This window comes from Saccopteryx bilineata, chromosome 4 (genome assembly GCF_036850765.1).
Source record: "Saccopteryx bilineata isolate mSacBil1 chromosome 4, mSacBil1_pri_phased_curated, whole genome shotgun sequence".
Lineage (NCBI taxonomy): Eukaryota > Metazoa > Chordata > Mammalia > Chiroptera > Emballonuridae > Saccopteryx > Saccopteryx bilineata.
Window position 1 is genome coordinate 166,258,762 of NC_089493.1, and position 24,583 is coordinate 166,283,344.

The 24,583-nt window shown below is 41.8% G+C and overlaps 2 protein-coding genes across 4 annotated transcripts in view; both read left to right on the forward strand.

Moving 5' to 3' along the window:
- Nucleotides 1-24,583, forward strand: part of LOC136333502 (protocadherin alpha-11) — a 269,335-nt gene that overhangs the window by 13,010 nt on the left and 231,742 nt on the right. The window contains exon 1 of one of the 3 annotated variants that reach the window (XM_066272730.1): nt 121-2,545. The exons of 1 other annotated variant lie outside the window; for it this stretch is intronic. In XM_066272730.1, the coding sequence (XP_066128827.1) occupies nt 155-2,545 (2,391 nt within the window). In that variant the 5' untranslated portion in view covers nt 121-154. Of the gene's footprint in view, nt 1-120; nt 2,546-8,205; nt 10,729-24,583 lie in introns of those variants that run through there. One more of the 3 variants, XM_066272728.1, reaches the window with a different exon arrangement.
- LOC136333504 (protocadherin alpha-4-like) lies at nt 14,342-16,811 on the forward strand. The gene has a single exon (XM_066272734.1). It carries the CDS (start codon nt 14,418-14,420, stop codon nt 16,809-16,811), a length of 2,394 nt encoding a protein of 797 aa, XP_066128831.1. The 5' UTR covers nt 14,342-14,417.

The following is a 24,583-nucleotide window of genomic DNA, read 5'->3' on the forward strand; positions in this document are numbered from 1 at the left end:
ACCATAGAGTGTTCTCTAGGAAGACAAATACCCAGAGCCCTTCGTCACTCCAGAGAGGCGAAACAATAAGAGAAGCTGCAGGAGACTAGAAGAGAATATTTAAAAATTTGCAAAACATGATTTTCTAATTTGATCAACTCACTGAGGATTGGTAATGGTGTCCTCTATGAGAAGGGACCGGGAGGTCGGGCGTCTGCTGTTCTCGCTTCTGTATCTAGCAGCCTGGGAGACAGGGAGGGGCCAGGTCCACTACTCGGTCCCCGAGGAAGCCAAACACGGCACCTTCGTGGGCCGCATCGCGCAGGACCTGGGACTGGAGCAAGCGGAGCTAGTACCTCGCCTGTTCCGGATGACGTCCAAAGAACGCGGGGACCTTCTGGAGGTAAATCAGCAGAATGGCATTCTGTTTGTGAATTCTCGGATCGACCGCGAGGAGCTGTGCGGGCGGAGAGCAGAGTGCAGCATCCACCTGGAGGTGATCGTGGAGAGGCCGCTGCAGGTTTTCCATGTAGAGGTGGAGGTGAAGGACATTAACGACAACCCGCCGATATTTCCACTGGCGGTAAAGACTATCCGGTTTTCTGAATCAAGGTCGCTTGACTCGCGGTTTCCTCTAGAGGGAGCAACCGATGCAGATATCGGAGTAAACGCTCTCCTTTCCTACAAGCTCAGCTCCAGTGAGTTTTTCTTTTTAGATGTACAAACAAATGATGAGCTGAGCCCGTCTTTGTCTCTTGTGCTTAGGAAATCTCTGGACAGAGAGGAGACTGCCGCGGTTAATTTGTTACTGGTGGCTACAGATGGCGGCAAACCTGAGCTTTCGGGCACTGTTCAATTGCTTATTAAGGTATTGGATGCGAATGACAATGAGCCTGTGTTTGACCAATCAGTTTACAAAGTACAGTTGTTAGAGAACACTGCAAACGGAACGTTAATAATTCAATTAAATTCTTCTGATGCAGATGAAGGATCAAACAGTGAGGTTGTGTATTCATTTAGTAGTGATGTGCCCTCAACTATAAAGACCAAATTTGAAATAGATCCCAGCACAGGGGAAATCAGAACTAAGGGACAATTAGATTATGAAGAAACAACATCCTACGAGATTCAAGTAGTTGCATATGACAATGGAACTCCGTCGATGACTGGGCATTGTAAAATTTCAGTAAAAATTGTGGACATCAACGACAACACACCAGAAGTCTCAATAACATCTCTTTCACTTCTGATCCAAGAGGACGCTCTGCTGGGCACCGTAATAGCCCTCATCATGGTGTCCGACCGCGACTCAGGGGCCAACGGGCAGGTGACCTGCTTACTAACACCTCATGTCCCCTTCAAGCTGATGTCTACCTTCAAGAATTACTACTCACTGGTGCTGGACAGCAATCTGGACCGCGAGAGCGTGTCCGAATATGCTGTAGTAGTGACCGCGCGGGACGGGGGCTCGCCTTCGCTATCAGCCACCGCCAGCGTGTCCGTGGAAGTGGCCGACGTGAACGACAACGCGCCAACGTTCGCGCAGCCCGAGTACACGGTGTTCGTGAAGGAGAACAACCCGCCAGGCTGCCACATCTTCACGGTGTCCGCGCAGGACTTGGACGCGCAGGAGAACGCGCTGGTGTCCTACTCGCTGGTGGAGCGGCGGGTGGGCGAGCGTGCGCTGTCGAGCTACGTGTCGGTGCACGCGGACAGCGGCAAGGTGTACGCGCTGCAGCCTCTGGACCACGAGGAGCTGGAGCTGCTGCAGTTCCAGGTGAGCGCGCGCGACGCGGGCGTGCCGCCTCTGGGCAGCAACGTGACGCTGCAGGTGTTTGTGTTGGACGAGAACGACAACGCGCCCGCGCTGCTGCCGCCTGGGGTAGGCAGCAAGGGCGGCGCAGTGAGCGAGCTTGTAGTGCGGCCTGTGAGCGCGGGCCAGGTGGTGACGAAGGTGCGCGCGGTGGACGCGGACTCTGGCTACAACGCGTGGCTGTCTTATGAGATGCAGTCGATGGCCGGTGGTGCCCGCAGTCCGTTCCGCGTGGGGCTGTACACGGGTGAGATCAGCACGACGCGCGCCCTGGAGGAGGTGGACGCGCCGCGCCAGCGCCTGCTGGTGCTGGTGAAGGACCATGGCGAGCCGCCGTTGACGGCCACGGCCACAGTGTTGCTGTCCCTGGTGGACATTGGACAGACGCCAAAGACCTCGTCGCGAGCGTCTTCTAGCACCGTTAGCGCGGAGACGGCGCTGGTGGACGTGAACGTGTACCTGATCATCGCCATCTGCGCGGTGTCCAGCCTGTTGGTGCTCACGCTGCTGCTGTACACGGCGCTGCGGTGCTCGGCGCCGCCCACCGAGAGCGCATGCGTGCCAGGGAAGCCCACGCTGGTGTGCTCCAGCGCGGTGGGGAGCTGGTCGTACTCGCAGCAGAGGCGGCAGAGGGTGTGCTCTGGGGAGGGCGCGCCCAAGACCGACCTCATGGCCTTCAGCCCCAGCCTCCCTCAAGGTCCAAGCTCCGCAGACGAAAGGCAACAACCCTCAGAATCAGAGCACTTAGGGAAGGTGAGTTTTTAAAATCATTTCCTGTTCATCCCAAATTTGCTCTATTTCTTTTATTCTTTATGATACTATTAATTCTTTCAATTCAGAGCTCTGCTTTTATTTTCTATCATTATCTTATTGTGCAACACTTAGAATGGATTAGAGTTTTTTTTTTTACATTAAGAACAATTTACTTAAATGGTTTTTTTATTTTTGCATTTTGGCTCTTGCATAATTAAACCTCTTTATGCATAATAGAATCCTTAACGATTCGGAAAAATCAGCAAAATTTGAAAAGTTAATATTTTTGTAAATATTTTTTTTAAAATTAAAAGAGCCCCTTCTCTCTATTGTTTAATTAAATAACATTAACATTAAAAAATTACGTAGTGGGGAGGCCAGGTGGTGAGACTTTTTCTTCACACAAGTGGAGAGTACTCTAATCTAGTCTTTATGTTAGATGTTAGCTCATCCTCAGTCATTTTTCCAGTATCAGTATCACTGGGCTAATAACGTATGCAGGCCTCCCACTGTGCCAAAGTTTTTACACAGGGGTCAGTTCACTGTCCCTCAGACCGTTGGAGGGCCACCACATACAGTGCTCCTCTCACTGACCACCAATGAAAGAAGTGCCCCTTCCTGAAGTGCGACGGGGGGCCAGATAAATGGCCTCAGGGGGCCGCATGCCACCCGCTGGCCATAGTTTGGGGATGCCTGGTAGAGATTGATCACCTTCCTTTGGCACCACATTCTGTGCCTAGGATAAAGTTTTCTATGACTGTGAGCTCACTCAATTTCACCTGGCAGCATCCATATTCCTAATAAAGTTAAAGTTTTTTCAAAAGGTATAAACAAGTATTGGATCACTTTATGTTTTTTGTGTGTGTGTTGTTTTTTTTTTTGTATTTTTCTTAAGTTGGAAATGGGGAGGCAGACAGACTCCCGCATGTGCCCAACCGGGATCCACCCGGCATGCCCACCAGGGGGCGATGCTCTGCCCATCCAGGGCGTCGCTCAGCCACAATCAGAGCCATTCTAGCGCCTGAGGCAGAGGCCACAGAGCCATCCTCAGTGCGGGCCAACTTTGCTCCAATGGAGCCTCGGCTGCAGGAGGGGAAGAGAGAGACAGAGAGGAAGGAGAAGGGGAGTGGTGGAGAAGCAGATGGGCGCTTCTCCTGTGTGCCCTGGCCGGGAATTGATCTCGAGACTCCTGCATGCCAGGCTGACATTTTACCGCTGAGCCAACCGGCCAGGGCATGTTTTTTATTTATTTATTCATTCATTTGGGGGGGGGAGAAAGAGAGAGAAAGAGAGGAGCAGGAAGCATCAACTCCCATATGTGCCTTGACCAGGCAAGCCAGGGTTTTGAACCGGCAACCTCAGTATTTCCAGGTTGACGCTTTATCCACTGCGCCACCATAGGTCAGGCTGTTCTTTTCTTAATAAAGAATTTATTTATTAATTTTATTACAGAGAGAGGAAGGGGGAGTTGAGAAGTATCTTCTCATAGTTGTTGCTTCACTCTAGTTGTTCATTGATTGCTTGTCATTTGTGCCTTGACTGGGAAAGCCCAGGATTTCAAACCAGTGACCTCAGCATTCCAGGCCAATACTCTATCCACTGTGCCACCACAGGTCAGGCATGGATTACTATATTTTCATTGGAAACTCCTGTCTTGGGTAATTTAAACACCAAACTTGACAAGTAAATTTTACACTTGGAATTAAATTTTTAAAAATTCAACGAAAAGAAGATGTCTTGAGATGAAATAACTACAAACTGTCTTCTGCTATTGTTTGCTGTCTTCCCCCCACCAATGAATATGGATATTGGTGAATCAGAGAAATAATTTCCACTAAGTGATTTTAGCCATAGCCTCTTCACATATAGGCTAGAATATCAACTTCCATCCAGGATCTTCTTTTACAGAAATTGAGGAGTTGGGTGGCAAGATTTTGAATTCCATTTAAGGATAGTCTGTTCTTATGGGAAGCTTACTAGCTCCTTAGCATTAATAAGCCTTAAAATTCAGAGTGTATATTTCCCTGGAATCAGAAAAGTTCACCTGAGGCTTTATAAATTTACAGAGAAAAACAAATAGCTTAAAGAAATGAGGAAGAAGCCTTTTCTTTGGAGAAGTCATCCCACCTAGAGTATCATAGCTAATCACTACTTTAAGATTTGTGTGTACAATGTATGAATGATCAGGTGGAATCCTTACTACTGGAGATCTGGCTACTACATTTGTACTATAGATAAATGGTAAGCTTTAAAAACTATACCCAGCCTGAGCAGGCAGTGGCGCAGTGGATGGAGCGTCAAACTGGGATGCTGAGGACCCAGGTTCAAAGCCTGAGGTCGCTGGTTTGAGCACGGGCTCACCAGCTTGAGCAGGAGTTTCTGGCTTGAGTGTGAGATTATAGACATGACCTTATGGTCACTGGCTTGAAGCCTAAGATCTCTGGCTTGAGCCCAAGGTCTCTGGCCTGAACAAGGAGTCACTGGCTTGGCTGGAGCCCCCAGGTCAAGGCACTTAAGAAAAAGCAATCAGCCCTGGCCGGTTGGTTCAGCGGTAGAGCGTCGGCCTAGCGTGCGGAGGACCCGGGTTCGATTCCCAGCCAGGACACACAGGAGAAGCGCCCATTTGCTTCTCCACCCCTCCGCTGCGCTTTCCTCTCTGTCTCTCTCTTCCCCTCCTGCAGCCAAGGCTCCATTGGAGCAAAGATGGCCCAGGCACTGGGGATGGCTCCTTGGCCTCTGCCCCAGGCGCTAGAGTGGCTCTGGTTGCGGCAGAGCGACGCCCTGGAGGGGCAGAGCATCGCCCCCTGGTGGGCAGAGCATCGCCCCCTGGTGGGCGTGCCGGGTGGATCCCGGTCGGGCGCATGCGGGAGTCTGACTGTCTCTCCCTGTTTCCAGCTTCAGAAAAATGAAAAAAATAAATAAAAAAAAGAAAGAAAAAGCAATCAATGAACTACTATAATGCCACAACAACGAGCTGATGTTTCTCATACAACGAGCTGATACTTCTCATCTCTCTCCTTTCCTGTCTGTCTCTCCTGCTAAATTCAAAAAACAAAACAAAACAAAAAACTATATTCATTGGCCCAAATCAGGAGTCACCATTTATTTCTATATAAGTTTTTAGGGTTTATTATTCTTTATTCAGTTTTCTTAAGTTGACTTAGTACATGTTTAAATGCCATGAAATGTGTGGTATTTTAACAAGTTGCCAATTAATAGGGTTACAATTAATATGAAGTCCATGACGTTTTAAAATTTTAAGTTGTTCTCTCATTTTAAAACTTGCTACCTTTTGCCTGACCAGGCGGTGGCGCAGTGAATAGAGCATCGGACTGGGATGACAAGGACCCAGGTTCGAGACCCCGAGGTCACCAGCTTGAGCGTTGGCTCATCTGGTTTGAGCAAAAGCTCACCAGCTTGGACCCAAGGTCGCTGACTCGAGCAAGGGGTTACTCGGTCTGCTGAAGGCCCACGGTCAAGGCACGTATGAGAAAGCAGTCAATGAACAACTAAGGTGTTGCAATGTGCAATGAAAAACTAATGATTGATATTTCTCATCTCTCTCCATTCCTGTCTGTCTGTCCCTGTCTATTCCTCTCTCTGACTCTCTCTGCCTCTGCAAAAAACAAACAAAAAAATCTTGCTAACTTTCAAGATTTATCAAAGTACTAACATGTTACTCTCTATAATTAGTTCTTATTCTTTTTTTTTTTTTGTATTTTTCTGAAGCTGGAAACGGGGAGAGACAGTCAGACAGACTCTCGCATGCACCTGACTGGATCCACCCGGCACACCCACCAGGGGGCAACGCTCTGCCCACCAGGGGGCGATTCTCTGCCCCTCCGGGGCATTGCTCTGTCGCGACCAGAGCCACTCTAGCACCTGGGGCAGAGGCAAGGAGCCATCCGCAGCCCGGGCCATCCTTGCTCCAATGGAGCCTCGGCTGCGGGAGGGGAAGAGAGAGACAGAGAGGAAGGAGAGGGGGAGGGGTGGAGAAGCAGATGGGCGCTTCTCCTGTGTGTCCTGGCCGGGAATCGAACCCGGGACTTCTGCATGCCAGGCCGATGCTCTACCATTGAGCCAACCGGCCAGGGCCTAGTTCTTATTCTTAAATGTTTACTTCTTTTTCATAAACTTGTACAATGGAATCAGCTAGAAATTATGTAAATTTGGTATTAACAAATATTATTAATGTCACCTGTTAACTTGTATTACTTGAGAAAGTTAATTTAAAATATTTATTCATTAAAACATCAATTGATATTCCATTAAAACAATTAATATTTATTAATTAAAACATTAATTGATAATTTATTCTATTTTAAATATAAATGATAAAACATGAGTAAGGTGCAATCCTGGCTCACATTCAATGAGTACACAAGAAAAAGCTGGTTTGAAATTTTTTCTCATAATACTAAATTCACATGTTTAATTTTATTTAAAATGGGTCTGAGTATAAGCAAAAACTTGGACATACTCTTACCTCTCTAAATTCACATGGATTTTCTCTGCTCAACTTTCATATGCTCAGAGAACTCATGCCTCTCATTGAAATCACAGAGATCTTAGAATATTTCATGGCCTCATCTCATATATGTTCAGAAGTTAATCATGAACTAATAATAATTCTTCCAAGTAAGAATGTTTTAAGAAACTGGAATTCAGAAATTCATCCAGAGTGAAGATAATTATATACATAATTACCATTTAGAATATATTGGTAAATTCAAGCATATAAATGATGTGGAAATGTTAAAAACTAATATACTCTTATTTAATGTGATGTGAGTGTAACAAATATACAAATCACACAGTGTTATGCAGCAAAAACAAATTTACAGAAGAACTGACTTCTGGCATCTTTATGTCTTTGTATAAAGAACAATTAAGACAGCTAAGAAGGATAGCTGGATAAAGGACAAAGAATGACATATAAACATTCTTCAAATAAATAAATAATAAAGTGAACATATTTGGAAAATAATGATTGCCAAAATAATATAGAAGTAAATATGCATGTATTTATGGATATGTATACACACATATTCACAATGTCTTGATGTTTTGATGGTCACAAATATCAAAGTCCTGAGTTTTCTATAAAATATAGACTTAGAGGCCAACTGGTTAAAATTATCTCTCTTCATACATATTTAGATTCCACCCAAACACTACCAGTTAATATTATTTTTAAGTTACTTAACCTATATGTGTTTCTATTTCCTTGTTTGTATAAAGTAAAACATATTAATATTAATCTAAGAGGGTTATTATGGAAATTTATATAATTACATAACCCCATTAAAACAAATACAATAATACTTGTTAAGTGGGAATATTTCCAATAGATGTCCATTGCTGTAATAACAGTGATCAATATTTTATTATATTATACTCTATATCATGGATTGGCAGAATTGAAATTAATTAGCATAAAATGATCTAAGGATATATTTTGATAAAATATAAAGTCTTGGAGGACTACTTGAAGGCAATTACAATGAAAATAGAAATTTGCTAAAATTCAAATGAAGTATAAGGAAAAGAATTTTAATACTTAAAATGCACAATTAGCCACATGATGTCGCTGTCCACCACAAGGTCTTTCACCACAAAAGATAATACAGCGTTCATCACGTACACAGATGCCACTTTTGCTCACCATTTCTGAAATACGGGTATGCGAGTATGGTAAGCTTATTTAAGAAATGAAGAATAAGAAACTCAAATTGTTTTTTTAAATTTTGTATTGATGCAAGAGACCAAATATTTGGAAAAGGTTTGCAATGGTTTTTTCCTGGAGAGAAGGTCTAGAAACCCAGCGACTACTGCTTTCACTTCTGCTCCTCCCAATCTGGGTGGCTGGGAGCGGTCAGGTCCACTACTCGGTCCTGGAGGAGGCCAATCACGGCACTTTCGTGGGCCGCATCGCGCAGGACCTGGGGCTGGAGCTGGCTGAGCTGGTGCCGCGCCTGTTCCGGATGACGTCCAAAGAACGCGGGGACATTCTGGAGGTAAATCTGCAGAATGGCATTTTGTTTGTGAATTCTCGTATCGACCGAGAGGAACTATGCGGGCGGAACGCAGAATGCAGCATCCACCTGGAGGTGCTTGTGGAGAGGCCGCTGCAGGTTTTCCATGTGGCGGTGGAGGTGAAGGATATTAATGACAACCCGCCGGTTTTCCCAGTGGCTGTAAAAAAATTGTTTATTTACGAATCCCGGCCACCTGGTTCTCGGATTCCGTTAGAGGGCGCTTCAGATGCAGATATAGGAGCAAATTCGCTGTTGACCTACATTCTTAACTCCAATGAATATTTTACCTTGGATGTTAAAAAAAATGATGAAGAAATTAAATCCCTTGGACTCGTGTTGAAAAAACTTTTAAACCGGGAGGACACTCCTGAGCATCACTTACTAATAATGGCAGTTGATGGTGGGAAACCTGAGCTCACTGGCACTACTCAACTGATGATCACCGTTCTAGATGTAAACGACAACGCCCCAGAATTTGAGAGGTCGGTCTACAAAGTCAGAATATTCGAAAACGCACCAAACGGTACCCTAGCAGTGATTGTTAACGCCTCGGATTTGGATGAAGGAGTAAATAAGGAAATTGTATATTCTTTCGATACAGACACACCAGCAGATACTTTGTCAAAATTCCACTTAGATCCAGTTAATGGATACATCAGTATAAAGGGTAATTTAGATTATGAGGAAATTAAATTATATGAAATCCAGGTAGAAGCGAGAGATAAAGGAAATCCCCCAATGGCAAACCACTGCACTGTTCTAGTGGAAATTTTGGACACTAATGATAATGTACCTGAGTTGGTTATCAAATCACTATTGTTACCTGTATTAGAAGATGCTCCACTAGGAACTATTATCGCCCTGATTAGCGTGTCTGACCGTGACTCTGGTGTCAACGGGCAGGTGACCTGCACCCTGTCATCCCACGTTCCCTTCAAGCTGATATCTACCTTCAAGAATTATTATTCGCTTGTGCTGGACAGCGCCCTGGACCGTGAGAGCGTCTCAGACTATGCCCTAGTAGTGACTGCGCGGGACTGGGGCTCGCCTTCACTATCAGCCACAGCTAGTGTGTCCCTGGAGGTGGCCGACGTGAACGACAACCCGCCAACGTTCGCGCAGCCGGAGTACACGATATTCGTGAAGGAGAACAACCCGCCAGGCTGCCACATCTTCACGGTGTCCGCGCAGGACTTGGACGCGCAGGAAAACGCGCTGGTGTCCTACTCACTGGTGGAGCGGCGGGTGGGCGAGCGTGCGCTGTCGAGCTACGTGTCGGTGCACGCGGACAGCGGCAAGGTGTACGCGCTGCAGCCTCTGGACCACGAGGAGCTGGAGCTGCTGCAGTTCCAGGTGAGCGCGCGCGACGCGGGCGTGCCGCCTCTGGGCAGCAACGTGACGCTGCAGGTGTTCGTGCTGGACGAGAACGACAATGCGCCCGCCCTGCTGCCGCCTGGGGCGGGCGGTGTGGGTGGCAGGGTGAGCGAGCTGGTGTCTCGGTTGGTGGGCGCAGGCCAGGTGGTGGCGAAGGTGCGCGCGGTGGACGCGGACTCTGGCTACAACGCGTGGCTGTCTTATGAGCTGCAGCCCGTGGCGGGTGGTGGACGCAGCCTGTTCCGCGTGGGGCTGTACACGGGTGAGATCAGCACGACGCGCGCCCTCGACGAGGCGGACGCGCTGCGCCAACGCCTGTTGGTGCTGGTGAAGGACCACGGAGAGCCGCCGCTGGTGGCCACGGCCACTGTGTTACTGTCGTTGGTAGAGAGCGGCCAGGCGCCAAAAACTCTAATGGAAGCATCGGTGGGCGCTGTGAATTCGGAAAGCACGCTAGTGGATGTGAACGTGTACTTGATCATCGCCATCTGCGCGGTGTCCAGCCTGTTGGTGCTCACGCTGCTGCTGTACACGGCGCTGCGGTGTTCGGCGCCGCCCACCGAGAGCGCATGCGCGCCAGGGAAGGCCACGCTGGTGTGCTCCACTGCGGTGGGGAGCTGGTCGTGCTCACAGCAGAGGCGGCCGAGGGTGTGCTCTGGGGAGACCCCCCCCAAGACAGACCTCATGGCTTTTAGTCCTAGCCTTCCAGCTGGTCCATTTAGTGGGGATAGAGAAGAACCCCTGAATGTGGAGGCTGATATTTCTGCCAAAGTGAGTAATTTTTAAAATTCTTTCAATGATTATTTTTCATTTATTCCTCAATGTTTTTACTGCTTTGGAAGCATTCTCAATTAATTATTTTATGTTTTTGGTAATTAGAGTTTTCCAGGTCTGGGTTTTGTGGTTGAAAATTTTGAAAATCTTGTGACTAATGTTTTTGAACAGAATCAGCACTAAGAAGTGAGAAGCACACTTGCAGGATTTGTGTGTGTGTGTGTGTGTGTGTGTCTAGGTGAAATAGTAGCACTATTTTATCATTAAATGTCTGGGTAGGAAATAGATATATTTTCCTGGGCGAATTGCATTGTTTAGAATATTCAACTCTAAATATAGTGTGCTAATCCTTGCACAATGCCTCAATAGCTTTGCCAATTTTCACTTGGAGTTTCTACTAGATTTTAGTCCAAATGTCACTGGCTCATTTTATGAATCCACGTTAAATGCTTACCACTCCCTTTTTTATTATGTTCTTATATCTTCAGTTTCAATATTACTTATGAAACTTTTTATCTCTTATGAAGCTTTTATTGCTCACTTATTCATTTTTCTGTAGTCTCAGTTCTTTTTCCCTACTTGAACATGATTTATTTCAGTCCTTGTGATCACATTTGGCAATATGTGTATTGTTGCTAGTTCCCAACTGAGTCAAAAGGTATAAACAGAATAATTTTATTGTGTTTAGAATTGTTTCTTTGTTCTTCATTTTCTCACTACTTTTAATAGTAAGCATTACAATTCAAAAGGAAGTAAAATTTCAACACTTCTTTAATATCACCATTTGGAAGATATTATTTTTCAAAGAATATTATTAATCTAGTTAGAAAGTATTATTTTCCATCTGAACAATTTGTTGGAAGTAATACTTATATGTAATTTTAAAACTATTGTACTAAAAAACTTATTAATCGTTAAGATCTCTAGCATACAGTATTTTAGGATGCTAATGCCCCAAAAGTTCAATAAGTCAAAGTCATTACTGGTAGTCCTCCTCTGAATGTCAACCTGTTTATTAATGTGTGTCATGTAGGAAATACAAAACTCCAAATATCTTGCACCAGATAAAATTGAAGCGAGATTATTTTTTTCAGTCATTTTTCTATTTGATATTTGGTCAATAGTTTTCCCTAGTCAATAGTTGGGTTGCCATTCAAGTTTCCTTGCCACCAGAAGCCAAAGCTTGGACATATTAGAGACTGGAGGACAGTCTGGTATTTCTAAACCATAAAAGACAAAATGAGAACACCAACCTTGCTCACAGGAGGTGAATGGATTTCAGTGTATACAATTATAAGAAATACTTTCCACGCAAGTTATATACTATAACTTTCTACTTCTTTGTTCAAGCTTCTGTGCTGAAACCTTGTTTAATACTCAGTGACATTGTGGGGAGGCTAACATATTGTATAAAACAGTGAGAGATCATCCTTCCCTTTCTCCCTTTCTCCTTTTAATTTCACTTTTCTGGCACTATCCTTTGCTGCTCCCTGTCTAGTCAGTATTAGCCACAGTATTTCCAGTCTCAGTTCACTATTTATTTTATCATGCCTCTTTTCATCCTATTACAAATAATATGGCCATGCCAAGTTCTTGTCTACCACGATATGAGACTTCAGTCTTCAAATCTAGCTCTTCTTTTCAAACTATTGACTAAGAAGTTCTCAGCTAATAAGACATTTTAAAGACTTTTGAGTTTTTCTCATTAGAAACATATTGTTGCTATATCAGGTGAATACTGAATAGTTTCTGAATAAATATCCTTTCTATTCTGTTGTATTCTCATCTATGCACTTAATTATTTTATAAAATACATGAACAAGGGGTCCTTTTCACACTTTCTTCCAGTGTGTTTAACATCTATGATCACTTTGTACAAGTCTGCAGTTTAGGTACTCAAACAGTGAAACCATTCTGATTATGTTTTAATTCAGAAAAAAATTGTGGGTGTAGCTCTTCACAGAATTGGAGACTAAAGCTACTTTCACTACACTGATTTTTTTTGGTCCTAGACAACCATGAGGGAGAGAGGTTTATGAACATAAGAGGCAAAGAAAATCTAAAAATGGCCTCCAACATTTCCTTCTATATTGAGTTTCCTTATGTCAGGAAATTATATTGTGCTGTATTAACTGAGGCTTATTCATCAACTGTTAAAACTCAGATGTATCAAGGATCATAATTACCAAGAACTGGAATAAAAACTAAGCTAAATTCCAGGTTTTCAATATGGAAATTAATATTTTAATTAAGGTTATGTCTAAGGATAACATTTTCATACCTCTGGAAAATTATAGAGACTGCTGAGACATCGTATTTCCTAACTAGCTATGTGATCACCCTAATTCAATGCATTTTATTAGTCAATTGAAGAGAACCAAACTGTTCTATTAAGGTACATAGTCGGCAAATACTACATAAGTGGTCTAAGCTATTAGACTATTGAGAATTAACTATTCTTTTTAAAAGTTTATATTTCAAAAAAAGATTAGACATACATACCAAAATGCCCCAAAAAGAGAAATTAATGTAATACATGGCACAAGTGATCCAATCTGGATGCTATAGCATATAAAAGAAATTAAAGATGTCTGCCCCACTGGTTTAATCTTGAAATTCTTCATCAGTCAAGGAAGTTTTATATGATTATAAAATAGGGAAAATGGCTTTGCTAAGAGTTTGGAAGTGGTGGATATTATTTAAGCAAGGGACAAAATGAGTATGTTTGTTTAGTGAGAAGTTTTGTTGGAAGCAAGAAAGTCACCACCTTGGCTAAAATAGATGAGCAATATAGGAGAAAATAGAAGTTTGGGCATATTAGACACTGGAGAATGAGCAAATATTTATAAACCATGAAACGAAATGTAATTACTAGTCTTGATTATGAGAAGTAAATGGGGTCCAGTGAATAATATTCTTTGGAATACTTTTTTTGCACGAATTATATACCATAGCATCCTACTTCTTTGTTAAAGCTTTCTTGCACCATAGCCTTTAGATGATTTAAGGAAGACTTTCAATTAAATGTGGACTTTGCTTCCTTTTTTGAACATTTTCAAAATTCTGTTTCAATAACTTATTCCTGGAGTCAAAGGTTTCCTATAGATGGGTTCTCTGAAGACTCAACACCTAAAATGTGAAATTTAAAGATGAAGAGTGTGTCATCATTAATAGCAGCTTTCCTGCATTCTTAGGAACACAAGAGTCCTTCTAACCATCGCTTTACAATTGTATGTTTACAAAGTGTATGTAACTACAGTTGAATCTCTGTAAATAGTTATCACCTGCATGAAGAAAGAATTTCTACAGAACTAAAAGCTGCTCCTGTGGTGTACCTAAGGTCATACAAAACGTGTACCTCAGATATAACAAAATATGATTCTGTTCTCCAACAGCATTAAGTATGCAGGATGGCTGAAAGAAATAAGATTTAGCAGCTTAGAGCATGGATTTCCGGAGCCCGTTACTTACGTTTGGAGCCACATGATGTCGCTCTGTACCATAAAATGATCTGATGGAGAACAGAAGAAAAAAAAAATCCATTCTATTATTATTGTAAAAAAGCTGCATCCACTATCCAGATGCTGAAATATGGAGGATGCAGCGACACTGGACTGAACAGTCAGAAGATCTCTTTTGATTCGAAAATAATATCCCTTAATGAGAATAAGTACTGTAGGCTTGTGATGGAGTTTTTCTGGGGAAGAGGCCAGGAATCCCGGCGTCTGCTGCTCTCCCTTCTGCTCCTCGCAGCCTGGAAGATGGGGAACGGCCAGGTCCACTACTCGGTCCTGGAGGAGGCCAAACACGGCACCTTCGTGGGTCGCATCGCGCAGGACCTGGGGCTAGAGCTGGCGGAGCTGGTGCCGCGCCTGTTCAGGGTGGCGTCCAAAGAACGCGGGGACCTTCTGGAGGTAAATCTGCAGAATGGCATTTTGTTTGTGAATTCTCGTATCGACCGCGAGGAGCTGTGCGGGCGGAGTGTGGAGTGCAGTATCCACCTGGAAGTGATCGTGGAGAGGCCGCTGCAGGTTTTCCATGTGGAGGTGGAGGTGAAGGATATTAATGACAGCCCGCCTGTCTTCCCAGGAACACAAAAGAATCTGTTTATCGCGGAATCGAGGCCGCTTGACTCTCAGTTTCCACTAGAGGGCGCATCCGATGCAGATACCGGGGAAAATGCTCTGCTGACTTACAGACTGAGCCCCAATGAGTATTTCTCGCTGAAAAAACCATCCGAAGATGAGCGGGCAAAACGTCTTGGGCTTGTATTAAGGAAACTCCTAGACAGGGAAGAAGCTCCAGAGATTTTTTTAGTGCTCACGGCCACTGATGGCGGCAAACCTAAGCTGACTGGTACCGTTCAGTTACACATCACAGTGCTGGACGCCAATGACAACGCCCCAGCTTTCGACAGAACACTCTATGTGGTGAAATTACCAGAAAATGTTCCTAATGGGACGTTGGTAATTAAACTTAATGCCTCAGATTTAGACGAAGGTTTGAATGGAGATATTATTTATTCATTCTCAACGGATATTTTACCAAATGTAAAATCCAAGTTTCACATAGATCCAGTTATTGGAGAAATTGTGGTAAAGGGATATATCGATTTTGAAGAAAGCAAATCTTATGAAATTCTTGTAGAGGGCATTGACAAGGGACAACTTCCACTCTCTGGCCACTGTACAGTTATGGTGGAAGTTGAAGACACCAACGATAATGTCCCAGTAATGGAATTCAAGTCCTTATCACTCCCAATCAAAGAAGATGCTTCAGTGGGAACTGTCATCGCCCTGATTCGAGTGTCCGACCGCGACTCTGGTGTCAATGGGCAGGTGACCTGCACCCTGTCATCCCACGTTCCCTTCAAGCTGGTGTCTACTTTCAAAAATTACTATTCGCTGGTGCTGGACAGCGCTCTGGACCGCGAGAGCGTGTCCGAATATGCTGTAGTAGTGACCGCGCGGGACGGCGGCTCACCTTCGCTGTCAGCCATCGCCAGCGTGTCCGTGGAGGTGGCCGACGTGAACGACAACGCGCCAACGTTCGCGCAGCCCGAGTACACGGTGTTCGTGAAGGAGAACAACCCGCCAGGCTGCCACATCTTCACGGTGTCCGCGCAGGACTTGGACGCGCAGGAGAACGCGCTGGTGTCCTACTCGCTGGTGGAGCGGCGGGTGGGCGAGCGTGCGCTGTCGAGCTACGTGTCGGTGCACGCGGACAGCGGCAAGGTGTACGCGCTGCAGCCTCTGGACCACGAGGAGCTGGAGCTGCTGCAGTTCCAGGTGAGCGCGCGCGACGCGGGCGTGCCGCCTCTGGGCAGCAACGTGACGCTGCAGGTGTTCGTGCTGGACGAGAACGACAACGCGCCCGCGCTGCTGCCGCCTGGGGCGGGCGGAGTGGATGACGCAGTGAGCGAGCTGGTGTCTCGGTCGGTGGGCGCGGGCCAGATGGTGGCGAAGGTGCGCGCGGTGGACGCGGACTCTGGCTACAACGCGTGGCTGTCTTATGAGCTGCAGCCGACGGCGGGTGGTGCGCGCAGCCCTTTCCGCGTGGGGCTGTACACGGGTGAGATCAGCACGACGCGCGCCCTGGAGGAGGCGGACGCGCCGCGCCAGCGCCTGCTGGTTCTGGTGAAGGACCACGGAGAGCTGCCGCTGACCGCCACTGCCACTGTACTGCTGTCGCTGGTGGAGAGCGCCCAGGCGCCAAAGACTCTGTCGCAGGCGTCAGTGGGCGTCGTGAGGGCAGAGAGCGCGCTGGTGGATGTGAACGTGTATCTGATCATCGCCATCTGCGCGGTGTCCAGCCTGTTGGTGCTCACGCTGCTGCTGTACACGGCGCTGAGGTGCTCGGCGCCGCCCACCGAGAGCGCATGCGCGCCGGGGAAGCCCAGGCTGGTGTGCTCCAGCGCGGTGGGGAGCTGGTCGTACACGCAGCAGAGGCAACAAAGGGTGTGCTCTGGAGAGGGGCCATCCAAGACCGACCTCATGGCTTTTAGTCCCAGTGTACCAGACTCTGGGGACCGAGAAGATCAGCCAGCAACGGGGGATTCCCTTTCAAAGGTTAGTTTATAAATATCCTTTGTTTATTTCGAATAATTTAATCTGAAGTTTTCTTTTATTTTATCAATCTCTTCTTAGTTTAAAAGATTTTTCAGAATCAAATTTCTCTGACTTAAATTTCTTTACTTTTTCTTAGGCATTTAAGCTAAAACATTACAGAATTACAGGACACAAGGCAATATATGTTGTTTCATTTTTAATCTTTATTATTCAATGCATAGATGTAACTATAGTTATAAACTTTGTGTCTACTATTATCAGGTGTAATAAACTTCACCTATTTATTATCAGGCGTAATAAACTTTTTGGAGATCATTTTCTTGTTATTGCCCATATTTGAAATGTGCACAGAATAATGTTGGTCAATCAATTATTTGAAAGTGAAAGCTTCCATTCCAGAAGCCACTCAAATGCATCTTCCAAACACTTTTCCTTTTTTCTTTCTCAGTTGAAATATTGGTTTTAGCTTTATAACTTTGGTTACTTTTGACCAGTTTCCTGAACTTTATGTAAATAAAATTGCACAGCCCTACCTGGGTGGCTCAGCTGGCTAGACTATTCTCCCCATAAGCCAAGGTTGCAGGTTCAATCCCCAGTCAGGGCACATACAAGAGTCAACCAAGAATTGCATAAATAGTGGAACAACAAATCCGTGTATCTGTCTCTCTCCCTTTCTCTCTAAAATCAATCACTCAATAAAGAAAAAATTAAAAATAAAGGGAAGTGCACATGTGTATTATGTGTGTGCATATGTTTGTGTGTTCTTCATATTTATCATTCATCATTTTGTGAAATCATCCATATTGCCATATTAAGGTTCATTTATTTTATCTCTTGTAGTTTATTTTATGAACGTACTATGAGTTATTTCACCCCACTGTTAAGGATTTGGAATTGTTTATCTTTATGCCTATTTTAATTTTTAAAGATATTATTTATTGATTTTAGAGACAGGAGAGAGAGAGGTGGGTGGAGTGAGAAGCATCAACTTGTAGTTACTTCTCACATGTGCCCTGACCAGGCAACCGGTGACCTCAGCGCTCCCAGTCAATGCTCTCTCCACTGTGCCACCACCAGTCAGTTCATACCTATTTTAAGTAGGGCTGCCATAAATATATTCATTAAAATTAGTGCCTATATAAACACTTTTCTCATTTTTTATGTGATTAGTGAAACACAGAATGTGTACACATCTTCACCTTTAATAGATAATGCCAAACAATTTTTTTTTTGTATTTTTCTGAAGCTGGAAATGGGGAGAGAGAGTCAGACAGACTCCCGCATGCGCCCGACCGGGATCCACCCCGCATGCCCACCAGGGGCAACGCTCTGCCCACCAGGGGGCGATGCTCTGCCCCTCCGGGGCGTCGCTCTGCCGTGACCAGAGCCACTCTAGCGCCTGGGGCAGAGGCCAAGGAGCCATCCCCAGCGCCCGGGCCATCTTTGCTCCAATGGAGCCTTGGCTGCAGGAGGGGAAGAGAGAGACAGAGAGGAAAGAGGGGGAGGGGGTGGAGAAGCAAATGGGCGCTTCTCCTATGTGCCCTGGCTGGGAATCGAACCTGAGTCCCCCGCTTGCCAAGCCGACGCTCTACCGCTGAGCCAACCGGCCAGGGCCAATGCCAAACAATTTTTAAAATGCATTTACCTGTTTACACTGGTGCTAGAGTGTATGAGACTTCCTATTGTTCTACATATCCCCCAAACTAGGCACTGTCTGATTATTTATTTATTTTTTGTGACAGAGACAGAGAGAGACAGCGAGAAGGACAGATAGGGACAGATAGACAGGAAGGGAGAGAGATGAGAAGCATCAGTTCTTCCTTACAGCACTTCAGTTGTTCATTGATTGCTTTCTTATTAGTGCCTTGACCAGGGGGCTACAGCAGACCGAGTAACCCCTTGCTTAAGCTGTTGCTGGGATCAAGCTGGTGAGCCTTGCTCAAACCAGATGAGCCCGCGCTCAAGTTGGCGACCTCGGGGTTTTGAACCTGGGTCTTCCATATCCCAGTCTGACACTCTATCCACTGCACCACCACCTGGTCAGGAGGCAGTAACTGATTATTTAAATGGTTACTATTTTGCTGAGTGTGTTAGGTATTCCCATTTTATATCTCTTGATGTTTAAATGGGATTGAGCACCTTTCTGTATTATTGAACATTTTAAAATACTATTTTGTGCAACAGCTGTTCACAATTTCTACCTATTTTTCTATTCTGTTGCATTTTCTATTATTTTTAATAATTTTATTACATTCTGGACATAGCTCCTTTATTGATTTTGCACCTTTATACTCTGTCACTTGGGATTGAGATTAATTTTTCCCCAAAGACATTCAACTGGACCAAGATCATTTTTAAAAAATAAGTTCCACAAATTTTTACTAAACAATTGTTCATTATATAGGGATTGTGTTTTTCTGTTATAACCTATTTAACTTTTCTCCCTCATCAATATCATGTTGCTTCTTTCATTCCCACCCAAATTTGTACATAAATTCCATAAAAAAACAACTTGGTAAATTTTTGATTTGTTGTACATTGAATCTAGTACTGAGAAATATGAAGCTACAATAATGAGTCATCAGTTCATGAATATGGTCTATTTATTTAAATAACCTAATGTTTGTTAGTATTTTACAATTTTTTATGTAGAGGTTTTATGTAGATGTATAGAATTACATTTTTCATTAGTCAGGTATTTGTAATCTGTCATCATTATAAATATCAGCTTTAAGTTAAAATTTTATTTCTGTTTAATAATGATACATATAAATATGTGTTGTATTTTTGTTTTATTACAACATGTTATTAATTCTAGTAATTTATCTATAGATGCTTTGTATTTTTCTATATAAACAATCATTTTGTTAGCAGATAATAATGATGGTTGTATTTTTTCCTTTCCAGTTTTTATACTTTTTATATTTTTTGTGTGTTTTATGGCATCAGGTGGTACCACTAGTATGGTATTACATAGAATATTAATACCATTAATATTTCTGGTGGTAAAGAATTCTTTAAATTTTGTTAATATCACAAATATGCTTATTTCACCATCACTTTTGAAGAATAGTTTTGCTGAGTTGGAAGTTTTTTTCCCCCTAGCACTTTCAGGATGACATTCCATGGTCTTCTTTTGAAAAGATAGCTGTCAAGTTTATTGCTCAGGCAGGGTGCATTTTTTTTCTCCAGCTGTTTTTTTTAAACAGGTTTTCTTTGTTTTTTATTTTTCAATACCTTTATTATATACTCAGTTTTAGCTTTTTTTGATCTTATCTTGCTTGCACTTTTTAAAGCTTCTTGAATATGTAGTTTTATGTTTTTCAACAGTATAGAAAAAGACTTCAGCAGTCTGCCTTCAAATATTGCTTCTGCTTCATGTTTGGTTTCTTTTTTCTTCTCTTCTGTAACTCAGGGGACATGTGGGTTACATCCCCCCCATATATCTTATCTCTCTGTGCCCTATATGTTCTTTTTGAAATCACATTTGATCTTTTTGTTACATGTTGGATTTTTTTTTGGACCAATCTTCAGCGTTTTTTCTTCTTCTTAGTTCAGCCTCCCATTAAAATTACCATTGAACCTAAACTTTAATTATGACATTTTTAGCTTTACAACTGTAATTTTCCTATTAGAAATAGATTACAGCTCTGTGGTGAAAATTCTTTTTACTTATTATGCATTTATTTCAATACATTAATCACACTTTATTTTTGACCTGCTGGATCACTGTAATAAATCATCTGCATACCTTTTTTACTGTTCATTTTTTTCTCATGATCTTTTTGCTCAGTTAGCCTGATGATATTGTATTGAATTCTTGATATTATTTATGAAAGTTGCAGTTGTTCTAGATGTAGTTATATTCCTCCAGATATTGATAAGGAACTTACAAATATCAGGAATTTATGGATTTAAGCTATTTATGGAAAGACTTAAGATAATGATTTTCTTTTTTATCTACTACAGTGATGTTTATCTTTACAAATCTTCCAATTATTTTATTTTTATCTCTTGTACTCCTCAGTTTGATTTTGTAGTCCCTGTACAATCAGTAGAATAAGGATTTTATTTTTATTTTAAAGCCTTCCTTTCTTTCCACAATTGAAATAATAAAAAACAAACTTATTGAAATTTATTACTATTTAATTACTCTACTTTTTTTTTTACCCTGAATACTGACTAATGGTATTGGAATTTTATACCTTACTAAGTTCCATTCTCTTGACCTAGAATTTAAAAACTGAATATGATATAAGAGATTGTAATTCCCCTTAATTTAATGATGAATAAACTGTGGCTCAGAGACATAAAAATCTTGCCTAAGACCACATGGATATTAATGTGAATACATAGATAATCCCTAAAGTTCTAGAGTTTAGCTCCATTTTTCCTTTCCACTATTAAGTGATCTCATTTGGCACTAATGAAGGCAATGGGATTGTGAGTAAAAACTATGCTTAATTTAACTTATTCTCCCAGAGATACTTTAGTATTACTCTTAGATTTTCTCTTCAGAATGGATATATAATACAAATATTTTAGCTCAATATTTTATAGAAAAGTTGAACTTTTATAAAAGTAATGTAAAGATATGTATAATATATACAATGAGCTTTCATAGAAGAAATGATTTTCCTTACAGAATTAAATTTTTTAGTCATATTTGATGCAGCTGCATAAATTGTTTATAAAATCTGGAAAAGACTGCTTCAATTTCACCTGTTATTTCTCAGCAGTATGGGTAAACTTATTTAATTTTCTACAGATAGGAGAGAATATATAGCTTATTAAAATTTTATTTTGGTTTTGTTGGAAATAAAGGACATCTAGACTTTAAAAATGCAAAATTAAATTTGCTAGCATAAAATCTTCCTAAATGCTTCCCAGTAAATTAAAAAGAGATACCTCCAAACACTACCTGGTTTTATTAACCTAAATTGATTGTTAATGAATGAGTTTTATTTCTGCAGTAGGGTTTAAATATAATTGAAATTTCCAGAGAAACTAGCTAGTGAAAACTTTAGTCAATAAAGTAAGCTATAATATTTGATTGAAAGAATGGCTTGAAAAAAGATTTTAAATTTTTCTCTAACTATGGAGTCATCTATGGAATTAAGACTAGAGAGTAGCCTGACCAGGTGTGACACAGTGGATAGACCAGGGGTCCCCAAACTTTTTACACAGGGGGCCAGTTCACTGTCCCTCAGACCGTTGGAGGGCCGGACTATAAAAAAAAAAACTATGAATAAATCCCTATGCACACTGCACATATCTTATTTTAAAGTAAAACAAACAAACAAAAAACGGGAACAGATACCATATTTAAAATAAAGACCAAGTAAATTTAAATCAACAAACTGACCAGTATTTCTGTAGGAATTAGGCTCCTCTCACTGACCACCAATGAAAGAGGTGCCCCTTCTGAAGTGCGGCGGGGGCCGGATAGATAGCCTCAGGGGGCTGCATGTGGCCCGCGGGCCATAGTTTGGGGACCCCTGGGATAGACTGTTCACCTGGGAGGCTGAGGACCCAGGTTGGAAACCCTGAGGTTCCTGGCTTGAGCATGGGCTCACAAGGCTCACTAGTTTGAGCACAGGATTGCCAGCTTAAATGTGGGATCATAGACATGAGCTCAAAGTAACTGGCTTGAAGCCCATAGTTGCTGGCTTGAGCTGAAGGTTGCTGGCTTGAGCCGAAGGTTGCTGGCTTGACCAAGGGGTCACTGGCTTGGCTGGACCTCCCCAGTCAAGTCACATATGAGAAAGCAATCAATGAACAACTAACGTGCCTCAACTATGAGTTGATGCTTCTCATCTCTCTCCCTTCCTGTCTGTTCTTCTTTGTGTCTCTCCTGAAAAAAAATTGTTTAGAAAGTAACTTTTATAAAAAGAGTTGAGCAATGAAAGACACATACAAAAGATAATTCAAAGACTTACTACAGGGTGGAGAAAAAGAAGGTTAAAAGTTGTGAGCATGTGAAACAGCTTATGTTTGTATTATTATTTATTATTATATTACTTTTCATATAAACAACTGTAAACCTACTTTTGACCCACCCTGTATAATCTAACAGATATGAAGGTGGGTCAGATGTCAAGTGTTTTGTTTTCTCCTGAAGTATCTTTATATTTATATAAAAGTTATAAACTAAGAGAAGCATATGATAGTGTTAATGACATTTTCTCCACGTAGTGTTTTTTTAAAAATATTTAAATATATACTGAAAATATTCTGTGCATATAATTACTATGTATACTCTGTAAACACCACACTGTCAGTCTGGCTGTCAAATACTTAATATTTACTTTTTTCAAAGTAAATTTACTTATAACATAGTTTCATAGTTCACATTAATCATGCTTCTATAACAGAAGGTGTATCAATGTTAAGTATAATATTTTGACACCTTTATTATAATTTTTCTTCTTACCATTGTGTATTAAAATTTTTAAGTTATTGTCAGGTAAGTAGTCTTGAAAATTGTTTAAATTTTTTAGTGTTTGGATGTTCTGAATGCTAAGGAGAATGTCATAACAGTAGAGATAGTGATAATCTTTTAAAAAGTAAGTGAATGGTAAATATATTTTAATGATTATATCAGAAATAGATTTGGTCTTATGTCCTTACCACTACTTTGAATACTAGGAAGCAAATTAATTTCAATTGACTTTATATTTTCTAGTAATTTCTTATTGCTTTTCAAGCTATTCTTTATATTACCACTAACCCACATTTTTTTTCTACATTGACACACAAAAACATTCTGTGAGTCCCACATATGACTTACTCCCGAATTAAGGAAATATATTTGGGGTTTATGCTTTACATGTAAAGTGTCAAGTTATAGAATTATTAATTTCCTGGACCCTCTTGTCTTCACAGATAAGGAAGACTTTTTAATATTTAAGTAATTCTAGGAAGTATAAATATATACTCAAGCAGAATGTTAAATATACTTTCAATGAAAAGACTGGTGAGTTTTTGAGGGAACATTTTTTTTACTATATTTGTTAAGTGATGTCCAAGTGGTATCATGCAGTAAATCAAGTGGAAGATTCAAAGAGATGGAATCAATATAGAGCTAGCACAGCTAATAATGTGATTTCTTTTCACTGCTTTAATTTTTACTGGAACCCAAACATTTTATGGAGCAGTATATCTATATACATTAGGATTTTTATTTGCTGCATAAAAGCAAAAATATGTGTGTTCACAATTTGTATCAACCCTGACATATCAATAAAACAACATGAAGAAATACTGTCTAAATGTATATGATTTGAAAATTGTGCTAAGATGCTTACCTAAATTGATTTACTATGATTTAGGCTTCTAGAAAACTTAAATCTACACATTATAATTTTCCAATGAACACTAAAAGTAGGTAGGTGATATAGAAACATTTTTTAAAAATAGATTTTCAGCAGTTTGAAAATCAGAGTTCCAAAATGGAACTCAGACAAAAATGCTATTCAAATATCTTTATTTACTTTGAAAATAACATCAACAAAAGCCAATCTTAAATGCTGCAAATAGGAATATAACTCTGTTTTATCTGTAACATAAAAGTAGCATACAAACATGCCATCAAAATTATAAAGAAAACCTCAAAAACTATTATTAACATATATTTTAATATGGAAAGACATGAAAAACAAAAACCTTTAAAGTCAGCTCATGAATATATAAAATCTCTCCCTAAATAGAATAAACCAAAACAAATCACTTCAGTAAAGATTGATGCGGAATGACTTCTGTAGTACTGATTTTGCTAATTTTTA